Here is a 24,192-nt window from a genome sequence, read left to right on the forward strand (position 1 = left end):
CCTGTGCAAGGAGGGCAGTTATTTAGAGAAGTTGAATAGTCCCATCTGCAAAGTGGATGTTATAATACAGACCTGGCCCACCTGCTGTGAGAAGCCCACAAGCTCCCCCCTGCAAGTGTGCCTAACAGGGTAAGTGCTCAGTAAGTACTTCTCTTGAAAGAGCTGCTTTCCCTCCTCTCATGTCTCTTCTTCAGCAATAGGTACTTGGCATGTGGTTGGAACAACACATGAAGAGGTACACATTTGCAAAATAATGGACCACAGTGAAGTGTTTCTTCTGTTTACAAAAGAGACTGACTTAGAGTAGGGCACACCCAAAACTCAGCTGCAAGCATCCTAGAAACAGCACCAATCTCTCATTAGCGCTGTCTTCAGACCCAGAGCATGGTTAATGAAGGTCCTCTGAGCTTAAAAAAGAACCCAAGGCAATGCATGGGCCCTATGGAGAAAGGGCATGAGCTACACAAATACAAAATCGTGGTAATGATTGTGGGCATAGTGGCACATTGGTAATTGGCAAGGCCTTGAGATGCAAAGCACCAGAAATCCATCCAGGCACCCAGGAATTACCCACCTTCTGCATGGCCACGTGTCTTCCAGACCTCAACAGATATGTGTATGTATAATCAATCGGTTCAAAGCCCCTGTAGCAGGAGGCAGTGCTTTGTTGTAAAACAAAACTGAGATGAAATAACCGTCATCCTTTCAAATATCCTCTGAGAGTTTGGTATTTGAGGCACATTCTGTGATGTACTTCTCTCTGACCTCAAACACTTTGATTCTTTTTTTTCAAGTTCACATAAAAGAGAGAAAGCTCTCAGATTGGTCTACTGTACCGAAAGCCTCGACTGGATCTGAATTCTTTGCTAGTGCAGAGAATTAGTTGTTATTCCAGATAGTTAGGAAGCGGAGATGAAGGGCTATTACATTAGAGAGGCCCAGCCCTTTGGGAAGTTGGGCCATCTCGCTCCTTATTTAAAAATAGATGAGTTCCCACTGCTCCCCAAGGCTTTGAAGGGTACACTTAGATATTGTAAGTCCCATCCTGACATGCTTTCTTCCCATTCACAATACACTTGCAGAATTTGAGAATGTGGCTTGTTCTGGAAGCTTAGAACAAATGCTTCAATTTTCCATTCTCTGAATGAAAATCAATAGCAACAGAGAGATAAAATCAATGTTCAGCCCTCCATAGGGGAAATCCCACCCTTACCCTATCTCCTACTCACTCACACAGAACAATGAATCTGAACCAGCCATCCCAATTGGTGGAGAAACCCTGAGCACGGAGTCCTCTGCAGACCTGAGGACTTTCTATCATCCTATCTCCTAAGAGAAAATTTTCCTTAAGAACTCCTCAGGGTATATATGTATTTAAAACCTGCCCAAAAGAATAATACTCCATTGTAATAAAGCCTTTTTAAATTTTATTTTAACAAACAAACCCATTGACCAGTGGGATCTCTGGCATCTAAGACCAGAGTTTGCCTTCACTTTTTTTCCAGAAGGATCTACTTCATTATCAAGCCTTATAGCCTTAGGCAACCACTGACCATGATCATCGTTCTCTTTTCAAGCAAATAGTGAGGGATTTCCTGTCACCACAGATGAGTTTTTATGTTTTCTAAATTTTCATGTAAGTGGAAATCATACAGTATTATGCTTGGTTTTTGGTCTTTTTTTCCCCTTCCACTCAAAATAATAATCAGATCCATTTATGTTGTTAGATGTATCAATAGCCCCTTTGTTATTTATTACAGAGTAGTAATCCATTATATTGGATGGACCTCAATGTTTTTATCCATTTATACAGTGATAAAACTTCAGGTTTTTGTTGTTGTTGTTCTGTTTTATTTTATTTTTTTATTTTTTTGCTACTACAAATAAAGCTAAAGTGAACATCCATGAGTACATGTGCTTTCATTATCTATTTCAGAATCAAATCTTTTGTGGTATGTGTTTTGCAAAATTTTCTTCTAGGGTGACTTGCCTCTTTTAGTTTTGTAAAAGTATCTTCAGAAGATCAGACATTTTTAATCTTGGTGAAATCTAATTTGTTCTTTTTTTTTTTTTTTTTTGCATCTATTGCTCATGGCTTTTGTGCCCTACTTAATAAATTTCTGTCAAAATCAAGGTCACTGCTCCTGTTTTCTTCTAGAAGTTTTATAGTTTTAGTTCTTAAATTTAAATGTATGACCTACTTCACGTTACTTCTTTTGTATAGTACGTTATTAGTCATTAAAATTTGCATACATAGTGTGTAGTATCAAAAAATAATCTCTTATATAAATTAATTAAGAGGGTTCCATCCAAATTTTTATATGTAGTATGTTACTGCTTGTTAATTAAAAACAACTCACCTAACAAAACCTATGGCAAGAAGAAATAAAAGACAGAAATACATTGTAAAATTTTTATTATTATTTTTAGATACAGTGACCCCTACTTCTTTCCTTTGGGTTATTTTTTAAATTTTTCTAACTTTTAATGTTTCCTATAATAGGTGTCAACTACAGTAAATCAAAAATAGCCTGGAATATTTTTGGAAAAGTCACTTAAGGGAAAGTTTCCTGATCCTAGCCACCTCACCCTGTTCTTTAGTGCATAAATGTCCCTGAAGACCTTGAGGGGGGACATGCTACCAAAAATCATCCTTCTCCCACCCCTGCCAATGATAAGAAGTAAAACGAAGAATTTCCAGAATTCTTCAAAAACAACATGAATTGAGCTGAAGCTTCAGAATGAAACCAAATACAAATCCTAATACAAATACCACCTCAATCAAGGAGAAGATTCCAGCAGAAGGAGGGATGTGTTGCCCTGCCCTATCACACACCCCTCTACCCGCTCCACAATCCCCGACAAAATTGCTTGGTTGGCCCTGAAATGCTGTGGTCACAGATGTGTGCACCCAAGGGCTTCTCCAATCACTCAGTCTGCACCAATCAAAAAAAAAAAAAAAAACCCAAAAAGCTAATGAAATTCTGTCAATGATTCATTCACTGTCCTTCTGTCTTCCACTTGCAAAGGCAACCTAAAACTGGAGTCTCATACTCAGCCTAAGGCTGGCTCAGCAGCCTCTCCACATGTGCATACTCCTGACTGTCTGGAGGGCGGGATTCACCCACTGTGCTGCTGTAGAGGCCAGCTTGGCTGGCACAATTGTCCACAGATGTTTTGAAGAAAGAAAGATTACTTTCCTGATTGATGAATAAATAGAGTTGTCAACATGGTTTCCCTGATCAGAGGGGACCCCTGAAGTATAATGTGGAAGGACAGATGTTTCATCTGGGAAGATGTCCAAGACCCTCAGAAGATGTATGCAATCGGCTGATCATGTGGGCTGAGTAATTCAGCCTCTGAGAGGTCGAGGACAAGGCTGGACCCATAACCACAGCGAACAGCACTGCAGGAGCCACTCCACCTCCCAGTCCCAACAAGGGAAGTAGGCATGTCCCCTCAGTCAAAGCTGCCTCTTTGAACTATTTTTCCAGTAAATGTATAGGTCCTAGCATCAGAAATGCAGCCATTTTTTTTGGTCCTTACCTGTGTGAATCATCAAGGGGACAACAGAAGTGCACTATAATCATCACACTAACTCTCAAAGGCTTACCCTTGCAAGAACAGTAAAGAGAGCACCGTGAGCCTTAGAGGGGAAAGGCACCTGTAGGGAGCTATTTTTTCTTAGGAGTATGCAGATTTGGGTATTTCTAGCTTAAGTTCCAAAATGAATCTTACAATAACAATAACTATTATAGCCATTGTTTTAGTAAGTGGAAGAATATCTAACATTTTTTTGACATTACACTGTGTATGTTATCCCCTATGTAAATGCAACTATCAAACCAATTTAACAGGTGAAGAAACACAAATTCAGAAGTAAAGTAACTTGCCAAGGTCACATAGTCAAATAGTAGCCAAGATGACACTTGAGCCCAGATTGGTCTTATTCCCAAATCCATGGTCTAAGCCACTATAATTTTGTGGTCACCAGGAGATATGGGAGATGAAGATTAAACTTTTCACATAGGCAAAAATGTGATGCTCAGAAACATGACTTGCCCAGGAAAATATCATTTACCTGGATATGTCTGAATACAAGCAAGGATGCTGCCTTGGTCTCAAACAGATTTGAATTTAAAACCACAAACCTCTACTCTGGTATTTCTAAAAAAGTCTGAATTTTGAAATCTAGGAAGAAACAAGCAAGGGATTCATTCTCTCTCTCTCTCTCTCTCTCTCTCTCTCTCTCACACACACACACACACACACACACACACACACACAACCAGATAACTGAACAACCTAGACACTATCCCAGAGAGTAATTGGGAATTTTCAACAAAGGAAATCACATTTCTCTCCATCAGGGAAGGCAGAAATCACATGCAGCAGGAGATTGAGGCATGTTTTCTTAGAGTACATAACCTTAAAAAGAGCTTCAAATATCAACCAAAATACATTTTTACATCAAAGTCCCCAGTGACCTTGATTTTCCTTGAGTATATGAACAGGACCTCCTGGAGCCCTGGGGCCTGACAAAAGCCTGGCACACAGTAGGTATTCCACAGCTTTTTGCTGAATAACAGCAAATAAACCACAGACAAGGGAAGGTAGAATGAAGAGGCTAACATATTGTAGTAGTGAAAAATGTAAGCTTTAGAGCTAGATAGATAATCCTGGATTTGAATAATGGTCGCCACTTGTTAGATATACAAGCAAATCACGAATGCTTCACTCTGCCTCAGTTCTCTCTTTTGTAGAGTGGAGATAAAAAAAAAAACAATACCAAATTTAAAAATTTTAAAAATAATTCAAGGACAAGGATGCTGAGCACAACACCTGGAATGTGCTACACATTCCAGGGACAGGATGGGTCTTTATTATAGGAAGAACTTTCCAGTTAGGAGGACAAGAAAAGCTCATTATAATACCTTGCATTTTTGTCTGATTATGCTTAAAACAACCTTGAAAGTCTTGTTGAGGATTCTGAAGGAGATATGGGAGATAAAGGTCAGGTCTATGGCTGCAGGGGCCATGCTTAGAGAAGCCAGAGATACAGAGTCACCCCATGATAGGAGTACTGTCTTTCTGCCAGATCATGATCTCAGGGGTAGCACCTCCACAGGCATGTTTAGAGAAAATCACTTAGGGGAGGAAGGGCAATTAAAATGTATTTTAACAATAACAGCCTAAAGGAGCCTGCACTGGTTAGACTTTAAGGATTAAGAGAGGGAAGAGTACCCACCCTTCAGGATCTCAGGTGGTTAAACCAGAGCTAATAAAGTGAAAGTTCTAGGGAGGTCAATTTCAGTGGGAATGAAGTTAAGAAAGACTGCTATATTCTCCTAAGTTATGGTGCAGTCCAGGTGAGTGGCAGAGCAAGCTGCTCAAGACAAAACTGGGTGTAACTCCAACATGGTGTTGGTGCATTTCTCACTTGCACAGGCAGTTCAAGGAAGAGTGTAGAAAAGGCACTGAAATCACCTTCCTCTCACCTCCACTCAGCCCCTTTCTTAAAGAAAGCCTCTGTGTGTGTGTGTGTGTGTGCGCACGCATGCACACACACATTAGTGTGTCTGATTTCTTGTTTTGAATGTTCTTATGGAACTGAAAATACAAGCAGCCTGAATTCAAGTCTGTTTCCATCATTGTTAAGTCTAAGCCTTCTGGGTGGCTAGTGCTGGGTGGGGTGGCATTGAGAATAAGGGCTATAAGGAAGAAGAGAAAATGGGGGAGAACTCCCCCTGGGCTTGGTAAATAGGGATAGGCCTGCTATACCCCAGGAAATAGCAAGACATAATCTAGGAAGGAATGGTAGTGTGAGCTTTGAGAAGGCAGGAGGGTTATGGCAACAGAGACCCTCTGGCCTCAAGGACTCAAAGGATTAGCATAATCAGATACAACCAGGGGACAAAAGGTCCAACCTCTGATTTCTTAGCAATAACCTTACTGGATCTTAAGGTCACTCATGGAAAAGGAAGTTCCCAAATAATGACCAAGAAGGGATTTCTGTTCATCTGCTCAGATGAGAACGCAGAGTAAAAATTAAGTAGATTTAAAGGAATTAAGATGAATGTTCTTTGCAAATTTGTGTTTGAAAACTGAGATTCATACCATTAAGCAAGAATATAGGCACCAAATACCCTACAAAATGGCAGCACAAACACTATGCTCTCCCTTCTCCTATGTTCCCCAGTCAAGTCCAGGTACCCTTAGATCCACCAACTGCAGAGGGCCTCCCACCCTCCACCCACCTTGCTTCCTGTCTTACCTGGGCAGCAGGTGCTTGCGGCTGACACACAGGGCTGTCTGGTAGTCCTGGGTCACACACACTTTGTGAGGGCTGCATTTCACCTTCAGGCAGGGGTCCTTGGATGGGTCCAGGGCTGACATGAAAGGAAAAAGAAGAGGAGCATGAGGACCTCCAAGGAAATTTAATTTCCACTGCTATTCAAATAAACAAATGGGAAATAAACCAATTGTGTGGTTGCACAGAGAAAACTCTGTGCTGTTTTCTGAGACTGGTGGGGATTGAAATGAAAACCCAAGCCAGAGGGAATTCTGTGTCTATCACACATGCTCTTCTTGAACATCAGGATAGTGATTCCTTGGTGCTTTGGGAGTTTTAGCATCTTCATTTCAAGTAGGAATTACTGTAAAAAAATCCTTTAGAATCTTACATGATCGGAGGAACAAGAGCTACCAAATCTTCCCCGTTTGGTTATTTATCTGGTGTTGGTTGTTATGATTTCATTCATGCTTAATTTTACTTATTTCCTATCACCTAAAAAGCCCTTAAGGACATAGGTTTTTGCTTCAGTTCAATAAATACAGGCCATGGGCATTAATAACCTATTTTAAGTTTGTAGAGAACTTCCAGATGTGTAAGACAGTTTTGTGCCACACAAAGTTACAATGTAACAGGGAGAGGGGGGGGAAAAAACTTACACATAAATATTTATTGTGCAAAGCAGAATTAGATAAGGGCCATGATGGGCATATAAAATGATAACAGAGCTTGAGGGAAAAATAGAGATCAATTTCTAGGGCAAAGATTAGTGAAGCATTAATATGTGAATTGGATCTTGAAGGATGGGTAGGATTTTGAAAAGCAAGGATAGAACAGGCAAACCAGGCAGGGAGACAAGCACAAGCAAAATGCAGGAAGGCCTGTGTGGGCAATCATGAGAAATTCAATGACTGTTAAGTGTGGTCTGTGGGTGGGTAATGAGGGAAAGGGAGTTGACTCAAAGAAGTAACTCAAGAAAGCGTCCCCAAAGACAGAGGTTCATATACAGCAACATATTCTGGAATAAGCTTGAGCAGCAGGCTCCTGGCTAATCAGCACTTAGCATGCTGAGGTGCACATGCTCATCATGGACCCAGAAGAGGCCCAGGGGAACTTCCTGCAAAACAAAAGCAATTGTGCCATATCCCAGATCTGGAGCCTAACGTCTATTAGGAGGTAAATCTTTCATAACTGCTCTCTACAGCCAGGGATGTGAGGTTTCTCAATTTCCTCCCCATGCAGACATTTGGTTAAATGAAATGGCATTGCAAGCAGGGATAGCAAAACTACATGACAAATGCCATCATCCGCTCCACCAGTTCGTTCAGCTGTCACAGAGAGAAGAGCAGTTTCCCTCCTTACGCCCAGGTCCAGGCTCTGAGCACTATTCCTTCAGAGGGTTGCCAAGAACTCCTCAAAAATCCTGAACACAGAGCAAACCAGCATTTCTGCTGTGTGAACAGCTCAAGGCAGCTCCCTCCCCAAGCAACTGTAAATGGGACCAGGATACATTCTTAGGTTAGTCAGGACAGCAACAAGATCCAGGTCCTGGTCCAAGAGAAGCCATCTGAAAAAGCCTAATCCCCAAAAGATGTTCTCTGATACCCGGAGTTTAACACAGAGGCTCAAATAAGAGAGAAGCTGATTCACGTGCCAAGGCCCACATGCTCATTCCTTGCTCTTAAACTGAGGGCTGCCTCGGAGACAAATTGGAGAGAGGTTTGTATCTACCCTCAGATTCCTCCAAGGCTGGGCCTTCTAGAAATTTGAAGCAAGAGCTTCCTGGCCCCAAATAGAACTTCCTTAGTTTCTAGAGATGTCTGCTTGAGAAGCCAGGATGATGGTATAGTTTCTGCCAGTGACTTTTCCTTATGCATAATTCCCCACCCCCACCTCCAGGGCTGCAGCCAAGTCAACATGGGCTTACCTTCCAAGACTTTTCCAAAATTGAGTCAACAATTAAAAGGATTAACAGATGACCACCAACAATGGCCATGCCCATTCTCACACTTCCATCCACCACTATAGATTTCAGGAAACCTGGGGACCAATGACTGGCAGTCCCGCCATAGTTACCAGGGTAGGCTATTTCCCCAGTAGGTGCCAAGAGCTGCAGAGACTTTGGAATCTGCACTAAGTAGTTCTCAGAAATGGAGGATAGTAGGATGGCCTAGAAGAATGGGCGTTGAAATCTGCAGTAGGACATGACAAGCTTTGAGGCAGAATCTGAACTATTTTTGCTTCTACAGTCAACTTCTCAAACATGCAATGTTCACACTGCCAGCTCTGATTGGATGGTGCAGTCACAAAGAAAGTCAATCAGCTGAGCAGAAATAAAAGGAAAGAGAACAGACTCCAGAGTAGGCCTTCTGGGATGGGGCCCTGGCTATGCAATTTACTAACCTTTCTCTACCTCAATTTCCTCTTCTGTAAGAGAGGAATAATAACATCTATTATTGCTGGTTGGTTGTCTTAAGTATCAAATGAGTTAATATCTGCAAGTGCTTACAACAGACCTGGTACGTGTTAAGCACCTCTTATGGGTTAGGTTCTTCAGGTTTGTATTTTGTTCCCAGACTGAATAATAAGCCTTCATAATCATAAGAACAATAGTTAGCACCACTGAGTTGCTTCTGACATGCAACCAGTGAACCCAGCCCTCTAATTGGATTACCTTGCTTAATCCTTGCAAGCATCCAAGGAGGTGGCTGCTGCTAACATCCCCATTTTATAAACACAGGTCTGAGAAAAAAGCTGCTGATGAGAGGTGCAGAGGGTATTTGCAAACCAGGTCTGTGAACCTGAACTCCTCACTACGTGACTCCAGCATGGGAAACAACTAGGATCTTTGTTGGGCAAGGGTCCGACCTTACCCAGGTTTGAAGCTCAGATGGCACCATATTCTTGAGAGCCCTGAAAGGCAACTGAGATTTAATGGCCAAAAGTAAGAGGGAGCTGCCAGGGCATCCGGTGCTACTGAAGCTGTGATAGCAATACCTGGCCTGTATGTCCCCCAGGACTGGGTCACCAGTCCCATTCCCCAGAGGGTAGGATGGACATCTCCAAACAACTGCCCTCTCTGGATGCAGCAATCCCCCAAATGAGTCACCTGACCTGTGGTCTGGTCAACTCTTCTGCAATCTTGTCATCCTGCCATTAGTCTAACTAGTATAGATAACCCTTGGGATCCTAGAAGCTGACATTTCTTAACAAACAAAAAATAATAACAAAAATTCCAACGAAAAGTAATAATAATGAAATTATCATTTAACTCCACACACATACTTAACAATTTGCATACAGAAATCAAGTCTGCTAGAAATTAATTACTAGGGTCTGAATACTTGAAACATGTATGCGAATTATTTAGAGTAAATGAACTTCACAGAACAACAAAACAGTAACAAATCAAGCTGTCAGCATTTGTTTAATCACCAGGATACATTTTGTTTTTGAAAAACAGCAATATGGGGATTGAAAGGAGGGCGTCATTTCCATTTCAATGCAGCAGTGACACTCCTGAAAGGCTCCCACAACCACTGGTCCTGGACAGGGATGTGTGGCTCCTCTTTCTAAAGGGAATGATAAGAGATTTGAATAGTAAGTGGCATTTAAGAAGCCTTTTCATAAGATGGAGGAAACTGCAGAGGTGAGAAGGTAGGGAGAAAGCACTGTCAGTGAGAGCCCAGAGCCAGGCTCAAAGCCTCCCTGTCATGGTGCTGATGATTTCCTGGAGATTATGCTGCAAGTTTTAATCTCCCGCTGCACATGCTTGGTAACAGCATGCAGTACTCTCTAGAAGATGAGAAAGCCCTGGGTCCCCTGTACCACTTGCATCACCATACCTGCAAGACTCATGTGGACCTAAACTCGACAATGTGCCTAGCACAGAGCAGGCATGCATTGAAGGTTAATTCCATCTTTCCTGCCTGTCTTCTTGCAAAAGCCAATCAAGGGTCAAATGGTATGGGACACATGTCCAATTATCTTTCTCAAATAAATTTTACAAAAACTTTTCTCAAAGAAAAAGGCCCAAGAATGAATTAATTTAAAGAGATTTGTTGAGCTGCAGAGTATTGAATTCAAAAGCCAGTTAATTACCAGTTCCATCTAAGTTTCTTTTTTTTAATTAATTTTATTTTTTTGAGCTCACTGCTTGGTCTCAATTAAGGTGCTGATATTTTAATTATCTTAATTGTTTCTGAACTTGTTTTCAGTTCAATGAGTTATTTTTTAATTAGCTACATTGATTTTAAAATCCGAAAATCAAGACTTTTCTCTGTCCTTGGGCACACTGTGTAGGCTAATTGGCAAAGGACCATGGTACCAGGAATAGCAGAGCTTGATACTACCTCATAGATGTTGAGACAAGAGGAAGGTTCCATTTTGGGGGTTGTCCCAGAGGGTCCCTCAGTCACTTAGGGACATCACACATGCTTGTGTGTGTTTAATTAACATTTGCAGAGAATCATTTTATGTGAGCCACCTCTGCAGGCTGGAGGCCAGCACCTCTGTATTGCACACAAGATGTCCTACCTGCTCTCCAGGGCTCACAACTAGAGAGGAGACAGGGGGAGGTGGGGGATGCCTGACCCAGCTTTTCAGAGGGTGAGGTAAGATTTCCTGGAAAAACTCACGTCTGTGGAAAAGTGGTTTGAACCAGGCAATAGGGTGAAAAGGAAGTTCTCCTCCCAGGGGTATGTGAGATCTTGGCAAGCAAGGTTGAAGAGTTTCAGTAGGTTGGTAGCTGGTTGAAGTGGGGGTAGTGCGTGGTAAGGCTGGATAGGGTGATCAGGCATGTTCATGGAGGGCTAGAAGCCACAGCAAGAATTCTGGGCAGCCATGGCCTCTAAGTTCCACAGCAACTTCAAACATGGCAGAACCTGGTGACCTGGCAGAACCATGGCACACCTTGGCATTCCAAAACTGGAAGAGAGGAACAATGTACACATATGATATTTAGAAAATGGCACTTTAATAAGAACAGATGCAAGTAAATCTGGGATGGAAAGCCCAGTGGGGCTCCCTTTCCTTCTTAGAGAAGTTTCCCTACTCCCTCTCCCCAGGGACATCAAGCATTCTGGGAAGCCACAAGTGCACCCTCTGAGACCAGTAAGCAAAAAACTTATCAAAACCAACTCACGAAACTCATGGTCCAGTCTGGTAACTCCCAGAAGCTTTTTCAGAAAAAAAAAGGTTCCTTAATTTGCAAAATGTCTCCAAATTAATGATGACCTGTTGTCTCCTCCTTGCTTTTAAGATTGCCCTCTGTCTGAATCATGCACACCCAAGACTCTTCTGAAGAGCAAATAGGGCCAGTGATTCATTAGGAGTGACTTAATGGATGACCGACAAAGAAATTATTCGCAACTGTGAAAACCTCATCAGGCTAGGATTCCGAACATTTATTACAGCTTGTCTGTCCCCATGGTAACCCAAGCATGCATCTTGTCTCCCCACCTCTCTAGAGGGGCTTGTTTACCAGCTGATGACAGAGCGTCATAGAATACAAAATAGAAGATTCTGCCCATTGAATTTTGCCGTAACCAGGGAAGAATGGCAGCTAAGAAAGCTTACTTCACCATTCTCAGCTTTCATATTCAAGGGATTGTCCAAGTTCTTTGAAGCCAAACAAAGGGGACTACCGGTTATGAATCCAGATAGGGCAGTCGGTTGAGTGACACGGAAGGCTACACTGGTGTGCCCAAGGACTGGACAATGAGAAAGAAGGGGCCACGGCACAGAGAAGACAAAGAGGCACAGGATGAGAAGATGCATCTGGCCAAAGATCACACTCCTTTTCTTTCTCCTGTAAACTATGGGCCTGAGGACTCTTTTCTTTATGTGCCAATTGTGACAAAGCATCTTCCCTGGTACTTTATTAGTATGTTTCAGGTGGGGCTGAAGATAAACTGATAACAGCCTGTTTGGGAAGGTACTCTATTAATTTCAATGATAATATAGTAAATGCCTACACACTACATGGATGAGTGTGTAGGCATTTACTATATTATCCTCTCAGCTTTTTAGTATATGCCAAAAATTTAAAAAAGATATTTTAATATACAAAATAAATATGATGACCCAGCCTGTTAACACATTAGGCAAAGATAGTTTATAATAAGAAACAATTATAAATAATTTGAATATTCATCTATATTAATCTGCTCAGGCTACTATAACAAAATACCATAGAGTAGGTGGTTTAAAACAAAAAAAAATTATTTTCTCACAGCTTTTGAGGTTGAAAATTTGAGACAAGGGTGAAAGAGTAGTTTGGTTGTATTAGGGCTCTCCTCCTGGTTTGAAGATGGACAACTTTGACTCGTGTCCTCAGATAGCCTTTCCTTAGTGCAGAAAAAGAGAGAAATAGAAGATGAGCTTTCTGATTTTTTGTTTGTTTGAAGTACTAGGGATTGAACCCAGGGATACTATTATTAAGCCAAATTCTGGCCCTTTAAATTTTTTTTTTTTAAATTTTATTTTGAGTCATAATCTAAGTTGCCCAAGCTGGCCTCAAACTTGTGATTCTATTGCCTCAGGCTCCAGAGTTGCAGGGGCTACAGGTATGTGCCAGCCTTTCTTAAAAAGATACTAAACCTATTAGATTAGGATTCTACCCTTGTAACTTCATGTAATGTTAATTCTTTCCTTAGTGGTCCCATCTCCAAATATAGCCACTCTGGGATCTGGTGCCTGAACATATGAATTTGGAGGGATTCATAAATATTCAGTCTATAACACCAACTATAGGTTAATTATTTAGTTAATTATAGGATATTCATTTATGAAATAGCATGCAGGAATTTCAAGGAAGCAAGTAGATCTATATGTACTAATATGGCTAGATGTTTGTGGTGAATTAAGTAGAAAAGTAAGTTAAGATGAGAAAACCAATCAGAAAGTAACTTGTCAGCACCACAAAGTTCTAATGGCAAAGCCAAGACTCAAAACCAGACTCATTTTTTCCAAAGAAGGCACCCTCTCCCTTCTAAATCCTGCTTCTCTTGAAAAGAAGCTACCACCACCACCACTAGTCCCAGTTTCCACCTCACTCACAGTTTTTTTCTGATTAACTGTTCTCTGTCTCCTGGGACCAACCCTGAAATAGACCCTAAACTAACTCAAACTCTCAGAGATCCCAGGCCAACACCACTGCTGTCTGTCACTGACTGGAAAACTCTCTGCAAAAGACACAGTCCCCTTTTTCAAGCCCTGGAGAATCAATCCTGCCTGCAGCTAGGAGACACTGAGTCATGACCATAGCCAAAGGTAATATCCATCCCTGGGAGATTCTGGCATTCGCTTCTGAGATAAAGGAGTTAAGACTACCCATGACCGGCTGGAACTAATGACAGATGCTAGGATGAGCTTGGACCCTCTGTTCACATACAAAACAAGACATTATGGGCAGCCACTGATAAGCCCAACATGGTAATTTACACATCCTGATCATTAGAAAAGAAAGCATTAAGAGGAGTCTGCTAGAGCAGCTGTGGAAATGTGCCCCATAAAATCAGTGGCCACAAAATTTTATTAGCCTGGCCAGCCATCCGCCCTTTCTTAGCCTGCTTCCCAGCTGCTCTGGGATGTGAAAACGGGACCTCGCTTAATAATCCCAACAAGAACCTGAGTTCCCTTTGAAGTGGGAGGGGGAAGAAGAGGTCAAAGAGAGCAGGGGAGAGGAATTCAGTAGAAAGGAAGAGGAAGCATTTTATTATATAATACATCAGCTAATTAAGGGGATAATGATGGAAACAGTGACATCCACCAATCTGTAGAACAATGTACCACTGCCCATTCTAATTTGACAATGAGAAAACTAACACAGAGATCAGTTTACTCTTAATTTACTGGTAACTGATGGAGATTTTAATTAAGGAATCTGTTTGTGACCATACCGCCAGTGAGCCTGGATTTCCATCATGGTGCGTCTCACACTAAAGCTGATGCTCAGAGCCACTAGGCTAAAGGTGAAGACAACTGTGCCAAGCAGCAGCACACCAAACTACTATGGCCACCTCCCCTAGGAATCACGCCACCCAGAAGACCCCAGGGGAAACTTCTGTGTAGAACACACTGACTGCACTATCAGAAATTAAAGTCATATTGTTAGATTTTTTTAAGAAGCTTCTGTTACTTTTATAATGAATATAAGAGTCAATGTTTCTTTCAAAAGCATTGCTGCTGACCAGTGAACTTAACTCTGACTTAAGAAATAGCAAGGCCATGTGAACCATGTATGTGTGGTTCCTTCTATGAGAGGGGTTTTCAGTTCACATCATAGAAGGGGAGACTCACGAAACCTGGTGTCAATATGAAACAGGGAAGCGTGAATAATAGGATTAGAGCAGGTAGGGAGATGGAATGAGCAAAGAGGCTGGAGGGAAAGAAAACAGGGTTCAGTGTCAAGTGGCAGAAGATGGTTCCACTTCAGAAAACCACACACACAAGCTGCCTCGTTCTTGGTCATATACTTATTTTCTTAAAACTAGAGAAACCGGGAATGATATTGACCAAATGACATTGTGATATTGTCAGCAAGTATGAATAGGTAACAACAAATTCCACTATGTTGTATAATTATAATGCACCAATAAAAATACATAAATAAAGGAAGAAAACTAATACAACAGGAAAAAAGAAAGAAAGTAGTTGTCACCAGCTTAAGGGAGTTTCAACCTCAAAGTGTGTGCAAAGGACGGAGGCCTTGACATTTGGGTCGCCCTGGGTCTGTTATATTATTTACACTGTGGTTTGGACCCTCTGGGTTTCACTTAGGTACTGGTGGGAAATTTTCTAACATGGCAGAATCATCACGGGTGCACTGAGCCGTGGCAGGAAGCCACAGTAACCACTCCTGATGCATAATGCACATGGAAGGAGGTTTCCAAACCCCATATGAAAGCTGACCACATGGAAAACCCTGGGCTACCTCCTCTCTTGGGACACCCTGCTTCACATTTCCTGCAGAGTACTTTCACTTCACTAAATAAATGCTCTGTGCTTCTTCTATCTATGTCTCCCACCTGAAATCCTTCTTTCTGGAAGAGACAAACTGAGAAACATATCACCTGGTAACGACAGCACCTGAGACTGATCTCATCTCTCAGTAAAGGGACAAGACACCATCCACAAAGAAGTCTTAACATACTCATCCATCAAAATGGCCAGGATTTATTAAAATATTATAGCAGTACAAGTACTTGGATTCTATTTCATTATAATTGGCATAAATTATTCATAAGACATTTATGAACAGAGGAGTAAGAATTACTCAGAATACAAAAGAACTAAATTCTATAACCTATAAGAGGACATAAAAAACACAATAAAAATCAAATATTTCCAGGAAAAAGGTATACTTTAAAAGATCACTGTGGCTCATAAAGTCTGTCTTTCGTATCTGTGCTTCATTTAAATGCAATTAAAATTCCCATTAAATGTGGAGTTTTTCCTAATCCAAAGGCATCCAGAGAACTAACTCCTTTGGTACTGGTTATTCTGTTATTATTCAGCAGCTATGGTTGACCATAAAAGGATTGGAAAACTCAGAAGCTTCAAGAATTCCCCCCACCCTTCAAGATTTTTAGTGCATGTAGAATATAATTACTGGTGGGACTGCAAATTGGTGCAACCACTATGGAAGGCAGTATAAAGATTCCTTTCAGAAAATTGGGAATGGAACCACCATTTGACCCAGCTATCCCACTCCATGGTTTATATCCAAAGGACTTAAAAATCAGATTACTATAATGTTTATAGCAGCTCAATTCATAATAGCTAAACTGTGGAACCAACCTAGGTGTCCCTCAATAGATGAAAGGATAAAGAAAATGTGTTATATACACTCAATGGAATATTACTCAGCTTTAAAGAAGAGTAAAATCATGGAATTTTCCAGTAAATGGTTGCAGTTGGAGAATATCATGCTAAGTAAAATAAGCCAATACCACAAAACCAAAGGCCAAATGTTTTCTCTAATATTCGGGTGCTAATTCACAATAAGGCTGGGGGCACTAACAAAGAATAGTGTTACCTTAGATAAGGTAGAGGGAAGTGAAGGGAAGGGAAGGGATGTGGGGATAGGAAAGACAGTAAAATGAAACAGACATTATTACTGTATGTATATATGTGACTACATGACCAATATGATTCTGCAACATGTACACTCAGAAAAATGAGAAATTATATCTCATCTATCTATGATATATCAAAGTGCATAAATGCATTCTGTCATGTATAACTAATTAAAACAAATTAAATTAAAAAAGAATAGAAGGTTCAAGATCAGAGACATGTGGGTTTGAGGAAAGGTACTACTTTGCCACTTCCTGCCTGAGTGAGATCTCATCAGGTTCCTTGACTGAGTCAGTTGCAGACAAACAGATCCACTTCACTGTAGTCTTGTGAGGATCCGAAGGGATAATGTATTAAAGGTGCTCAGCACAGAACACACTCAGTTGTCATCCTCATCACTCTTACCCACTCCTTTTAGCTTGCTCCTGAAGTACAGAAAAGGGATACCCCCCAAGGGGAAGGGACCTTGAACATTTAAGAGAGGCAAGATCCCGAGGCCATGATTCTGTTTGGTCTTTCTAATCCCCAAATGGTATATTCATCTCTATAAGAAGAAATACTGAAGCTTCATTTTTAGCATCTAGCACAGGGTCTATATTGTCTAGAAAACTCTTGCTAATTACCCAGGTCTACACCACTGCTAAAACCCTGACAGGACAAGAAAGGAGTTCATGTATCTCTAGTAGAGCCCTGTCTCCTCCCAAAGAATTAAAAGGCTGAGAATGAAAGATGAAAATAACCCCCCCAACTGTGCACTAAGATCTCACAATGCCTCATATACAACATACACCACTAGACTATTTTGTTTGTTTGTTTGTTTTCAAGAGAAAGACTATGGGCTTTGAAAAATCTGTACTGGAAAGTCCTGAAATTTGAGTGTTAAGATACCCTAAGAACATACATGTAAGCACTGTTGGTAAAAGGTTTTGGGGAAAAAGGGAGCCTGATTCAAGACAAAAAGAATCTGGTAAAGATTGTTGACACAAGAAGACCAGGGTCTGAGTCCAGAGAAGTTAGTAACATATATTTTGGGGACAGCTGGATGGGCAAGTTCAGCAAGGTAGGCTGCATATATAAAGTTGGTGCTTTCTGATCTTCAATTGACCTGATGCCTTCTGCCCTGTCCTATAAAGCTCAGCAGGAATAGGTATTAACAGAAACCAGAACAATAAAAGGAAAAACCTGCCCCAAATTAGAGATGGTGATACTCAAATGACTCTCAAAGCCTCAAGTGAGGCTGTCACTTCAGTAGTATGGCATCCATGGAGCCAAACTTCAGTGCAGAGCTCTGGTGAGGCCACATGCTGCTCCTTCATTGGTCACCTCTCTGAAAAACCTAAAACCAAGCTGAAGAGAAAGAAACAGGCAGACCCACATCATATATATTTAGCACAGCCTGTCCCACCCTCTCTTTTTCTTGTTTTCCCACAATCAAATCTAAGTCTTGGCTCTCAGAATGTATGGGAGGTCAAGCAGAACACAAATCTACAATCTCCTTGCAGCATCTATTTTACTAGATGGTCAGTAACTTAAAACCTATCTATATCATGGCAGTCACCCATCTACTAAGAACAGAATGCAAAATTCATTTAAACGGGTATAGAAGAGATTTCAAGAATGCATGTGCCCATGGCGTGTTCTGTCCCCAGAGCATCACAGTGTTTGCTCACACTTGCTGTTGGAGGATCTTTGGGAGAAAAGTTTGAAAAGTGTAGAAGTATTTACCAAGTTTAAAGGGGGCCAAGAAGGAAGCAGAGAGTTCTCCAGGGTACTGATATCTAAGATGGAAAATCAATGCCAGTAAAAGTACATACAAAGAACCTTTAGAAGCAAATGGTTCATTCTTGTGGGATCAGAAAGCAGCTACCATTAGAGCTGATTAATCAGAAATGTATCCTATGTCCCCAGAATAAACTTCCACGCTTCTTCCCAGGGATCTCAGTCCCACAGATAAAAAAAGTCCTAGGGTTGTTCAGAGCACTGACCCTGCATAATTTAAAGCTTTTTTGAGAACCTTCTATGTGGCAAACATGGGACAAGATATATAAGTGAGTTTAAAGCATTTGTGGCTCCCCAGGTATCAAATTAAATATCATAATTAAAGATGTTATTACTTTTGTCCCTCCCACTGTTAATTTTTCAGAAACCCTTGGCTGAGGATTTATAAATGAGTAATCAGAGACTATTCATTTCCAAGTCCTTTCTTTACCCAATTATGGCAGATTCATTTCTGCTTCTTTGGGATGTTTCCCAAGGCCATTAAATGTCATTCCTTAACTGAGAACACTGAAGTAATCATGACAAAGTTAGTGCTGAATGCAGGCAGGTTTTCTTGGGGCATCTTCTACACTATTAAAAACCATCTCAAGCTGAGAGAAGAATGTTGCCTCTCCCTCTGTAGTGTTTGGTAAGTGCTATACCATGTAAGTCTTATTTATTCTTGTTCTTGTTTGAGTGTGTGTCCCATGATATTCAGTCACTGCTAAAATATGTCATTTGCACCCAAATAAGCCAAGCAATTCATGTTCCAAACTTGCCCACAACTAGCTCTCTTCTGTACATGTCTCTCCACCAATGTGCCACTCAATGGCAATTCCTTCCCTTATTTTATTCTAAGATAAAATCTAGAGCACTAATATAAAATATAAATCAGGCTTTAACCATGCACAGAAGGCAGATGCAACACTAAATAATTGGAAAATACCAATGGGTTCTCCTAAGACAAACATGAAACAAACACAAGGAGTAAAGTCTTTTATTTTTGTTCTGCAGCAAAAAATACAAAGTATACAGCAGGAAAGACAGAGCAGCAAGAAGAGCATTCCCGGATATCACAGGGCTATAGCATTCCTTCCACCAAAAGAGGGGAGTTTACATTTTTGTTTTCCATACAGACTCCAAATTTCAAGGGGTTGAGGAAAGAATTTCATGACTATGTCTTCTGTAGTCTGATTCAGACTTTTTAGTTCCCATTCCATGCCCACAATGTCTTCATCACCCAATACTTACCTGGCCTTCAGTTACCTTAAACAACTCACACATTCTCAAACATGTGGTATCTTTTTTGCCTCATCCAGAGGGCATTGTCCAATGCAAAGTATCACTTCCTTCTGACAATTACAGAATGAGTCCAATATATCCACACTCGACTAGAAAAGGAAACAAAATTAGATCTTGCCAAAGAGCATGCAACTAAAGGGCCAATCTGAAATGTGACTCCAAGTCTGTCTCAATCCAGTCAAAGGCTTGAAAGATCAGAGACAATGCATCCTCTTCACTACCACATGCCTCGTACCATAAACAGTTCCTGGAGTATCATGGGGTTTGTTACAGGTATTAAGCCCAGGTCCATGGGCTTCACCCTTCCTTTAGCCTGCTCTGTGAGGCCAGGGACCAAGTTTGCTCACCATATCTGAACTTGAAGTCTCCTGACATGTGTCTACTTCAAATGATGTGCTCAGTTCATGCTGGATAAACTCTGTGCAAGGGGCAGCTTGGGATGGATCTACCCTAGATTTCTAGATCATAAAGTTCAGATTTGCAAGAGACCCAGAGGTATCTCCAGCCCAACATGTTGAATAGTAACACAGGGAAGACCTTACTTCATCACTTCTACACACATTTATGAAACTCATTTTATATGCCAAGTACTAATACGATAGGCACTGGGCACTCAGAGATAGTTAAGACAAAACCCTTGCTCTTGGGAACATACATTCTAGTAGAGAGATGATGAGAAATGAAAGAAAGGGGGAGGGAAAGGAAGGGAGAAATGAAGAAGAGAAAGAGGGGAGGAGGAAATGTTAGATAAGGATAGGAGCTAAACAGCTGGTTTTAAAAGAGCAATGCCATAAACTCCTGAGTGGTCACTTTGGATTAAGTGGTCAGGAACACTCTCTCAGAGGAAGCGATATTTCAGCTATGACCTGACAAGGCCTTTTGAAGATCAGATGAGGAACATTTCAGCAGAGGGACAGTAGAGGCCCCAGGGTGAGAAATGACCCGGCAGTGTTAGATAAAGGGACAGGTCTCAATAGATTTTAGGATTTTTCCAAGGACATGCCACTGTGGTAGAGCAGGACTTATGTCTAAAATGACCAGTTCTCAGATGTGTATCCTTATAACAATGAGTGACCAGATAATGGATTGACATATTGATGTCTAGTGGAGATATATCAGCAACAACATGCTGGCCTTGCTCCAGACCTGGACTCACCTTCAGGATCACCACTGTGATGTGACAGGCCAGGGCTCTGCTTCAGTAAGGGATCTTGATGGGCCACTTCTCAGGTTGCCAAAGCCAAATAATCTAAAGAGAACCCAGATCTCAAGCTTCCTGGACAGTCTCTTTACTCAGACAACCAAGTCACCAATATGTGTGATGTGAATGATAGGAAAAAGGTCAAAAGAACATGAATTTTGGAATTGACAGAGCCAGATCCAAACTTGAGCTCAACTCCTTGGGTGCTACGTGACACTGGATAAGTTACACAGCTTCTCTGAGCTCTAAAGGGAAATAGCAATGTCTCCTTTATGTGGCAGTTGGAGGCTTGATGAGACAGTGTGTCCATTGTCTAACAATGATCTTAACAAGTCCTCAGTAAATGTTAGCTCCCATCTTTGCCATGGGATTCCTCTTAAACATTCCTCACAGCTGCAATTTGAGCCCTTTTCTTCTCCAAGTTATCTTTAAACTGAAGCAGAGTCCTGAAATCACCTAGTCTCTGCTTCCATAACTGTATTCTCCATGGTAAGCCACCCCTGGCCAGTCCCCCACTCAGGGGCCTGGACTTCACCCTCACAACTCCGTGCCTCAGAAATCAGATCACTCCACTGCCATCACTTACACAGTCAACGAGGAATGGGTGGTTTTATGGCTTTCACTCAGTAAGGCCCAGCTTAAAATCTATACCTGGTACCCATGAACTTCAGGTATGGCATGAAAGGAGAAGAAAACTGATGACATAATGGAGAGTCCCTTTTCCCCCAAAGACTCCTTCCCCTTGCAAATGTTTGACAGAGATTTTTGGCACCAGATTCCACTGGCTGGGACTAAACCAGCCATCAGGCCTTTTGTGATCCTGAAAAAGCTAATGAGAGTATGTGTTGCTGTGTAATCCAAACACTAGCCATTTCATGCCCAATCGTTTTTTAAATGGGCAACAAATCTCCCTGGTGTGTTCCTTTCTCTGACAAACAAAAGCTTCCGTCTGGTCTCTTTGTGAGCCCTGTCCAATCAACAAGGGCAAGAGGTCTTGGATGCTAATTCAAAGTCCCAGTCACAATGGCAGATCCACCAGGCCCCCAAGCTCCAGCCTAACAAGTTTTCCTCATAGGAAGTCAAGTCAAAATCCAGAATTTTGAACTCAGGCTGATGAAGCACACCACTGATTTTAAGTAATTTCTGTATAGTAAGCTTTTTGGATGAAGTTTCAAAATGAGCTAGTATTCCAAGCAGTGGCATTGATGGACAAAGAATGATAAGACTTCATGGTATCAAGACTGGGTAGAAATTCCCAGCCCCACAAAGAAGGGGCTTCAGGAGTACATTCATGGTTCTCTAGGTACTGGGGAAGCAGAAGTACCTTTGCACCCTGAGAAGAGGGTAGGCCTGTGGCAGAAGGTTCACCGAGTATTGCTGCAAAAATGAAGTGGTGAGTTGGACACGGTCTGCTGTCCAAAGCTGGTGACTGGTATTATAGGCTTCCAGGGCCATGAGTACATCTGCACTCCACCCATTCCAGCTCACTGCTGAGTTTGCATGTTCTCCTCCTGGAGTGCCTCTGGGTTCTTTTTCATTCACCAAAGGAGTTTTCTATTTTGGTTTTCAACATGTTCCTTGGCAACTGAAATATTTCTTACCCAGAAGTTCTGTGAGTTTCCTAAAAAACACCTTTTATGACAACCCATCCCCCCTTTATTTCCAAAGAGGAAAACATCAGGGGAAACCGTGTTTACTCTAAAGTAGTTTGATACCAATAATTGATTTATTTCTTAGGCAGAGACCTTCACTGAGCACCAACTACATGCCAGGCATCATTTCACGTGCTGAACAAGGGAGGGCCAATCCCTCTGCTTGTGACACTTTCAGACCTGTGAGAGTTACCACAAGCAGATATGACCTAATGGGATCCTTAGAGCAATGCCAGAGAACAGGGCCGACCTTTCTCCTCATTTCACAGCCAAGGTCACAGAGACATCTGTTAAAGACAGGACACAGAATTTGCTCAAGTGCCCAGAACAAAAAGGGACAGAGCAAGAATTTAACCAGGGGTAGACTCAGAGCCACCCTGTCCCTGAGGCCAGAACAAGCAGGGCCTGCAGGTGTGCTCTGACCACCACAAAAGGTGCTCTTAAAATAAGCTGCTAGAGTCCGCATTTGGGGAGAATCTTTTCTTGTCTTTTCGAGTAATACTCGTCTTTTTGAGCCTGGCTTCTTTTGCTTAACCTGATGATCTCTGGTTACAAAAATATGACATTAAAGTAGAAATAATACAATTTAAAAAAGAGGAAGAGGATCAGGGGAGAGTAGAGGGGAGGAAAAGGGGATAACAGGGCCATGGAAATCATCAATGCGTGTTCCATGCATTTACCACAGTGAAGCCTATTATTCTGTGTATCTAATAGGCAATAATTTAAAAAAAAAAAGTTGAAAGCAATGAAACATGGTTTAAAAATCTGGTACAAATTTCTGGATGATGTTTAACTGGAAGGTCTGGCTGCACTTAGGCTTGCCCTTCCACAGGGCTGCCTCCTTCGCTGGTTTCCTCTCCTAGCTTTCCTCCCTCCCTCCGTCTTTCAGTGGTACATGAACTGCCCTCTGGCCTCAGAGGCACTTGTGTTTGTACACCTCGAGCTCCACAAGAACATAGCTTTTCTTCAAAAAGTAAACAACCACACTGTTCACATCCCATGCCGCTTTTACTCGGCAAGACTCCCAGGACACCAGGGATGGGAAAGCTCCAGGAGGATTTGTTCTCTGTAGTCGAAAAGCAATTCCCAAACCTTAGCACTTCCCGACTTGGCAAACAACCTAATAACTTCTTTTTTTAGCTTCAACAGGCTAATTATTCCTCCTTTCAATTTTGCTAAACTTCAAGTAATTAAGTAATCCTCTATCCAGACAATATGCCCTCCTCCTAACAGGCTTTACTCTTTTTTTTTTTTTTTCCCAGTCTTCACTGGGCCATCTTAAATGCTGTCAGATCCCAGAGGTGACTCTATACTACAAAAGCAACCATGGGATCTCTTCTACCCAATAATGTCCCCTGGGCTGATCTTCTGTCATTGCATAACTAAAGGAGGCAACTGAGGATATCTTCTACATAGTTCCTCTCTGTAGAGCTTTATTTTTTCCTCCAGTACTGGGGGTTGAACTCAGGGGCACTCGGCCACTGAACCACATCCCAAGCCCTATTTTGTATTTTATTTAGAGACAGGGTCTCACTGAGTTGCTTAGTGCCTCGCTGTTGCTGAAGCTGGCTTTGAACTAGCGACTCTCCAGTCTCAGCCTCCTGAGCTGCTGGGATTACAGGCTTGTTCTCAGTAGAGCTTTTTGTTCATCACTTTGTCCCAGTCCCATTTCCTGGGCACTGACTGACCTTAGAAATGCAAATGAATGAAGAGAAATCCCTTTGGATGAAAGGTTGTTGACCAGGAATCTGTGGGCAGGCTTTAGTGGGTCTAAAACCCATGCACAAAATTTTATGGGAACTTTTGTGGTGCAAGGAACCCAGAGTGGATTTATTTTGAACCCTTTAACCCTCCCCTTCCTAACAATACTCTTCTTCCCTTACACCAAAGCATCTCTTCCCGTTGCG

The 24,192-nt window shown here is 41.7% G+C and overlaps 1 protein-coding gene across 1 annotated transcript in view; it reads right to left on the bottom strand.

The window, feature by feature from the left end:
* Positions 1–24,192, bottom strand: part of Spock1 (SPARC (osteonectin), cwcv and kazal like domains proteoglycan 1) — a 495,655-nt gene that overhangs the window by 155,153 nt on the left and 316,310 nt on the right. The window contains exon 3 of the mRNA XM_027941082.2: positions 6,275–6,389. Coding sequence (XP_027796883.2) covers positions 6,275–6,389 — 115 coding nt within the window. The remainder of the gene's footprint in view (positions 1–6,274; positions 6,390–24,192) is intronic.

The sequence above is a fragment of the Marmota flaviventris genome, chromosome 5, assembly GCF_047511675.1.
Source record: "Marmota flaviventris isolate mMarFla1 chromosome 5, mMarFla1.hap1, whole genome shotgun sequence".
Taxonomy (NCBI): Eukaryota; Metazoa; Chordata; class Mammalia; order Rodentia; family Sciuridae; genus Marmota; species Marmota flaviventris.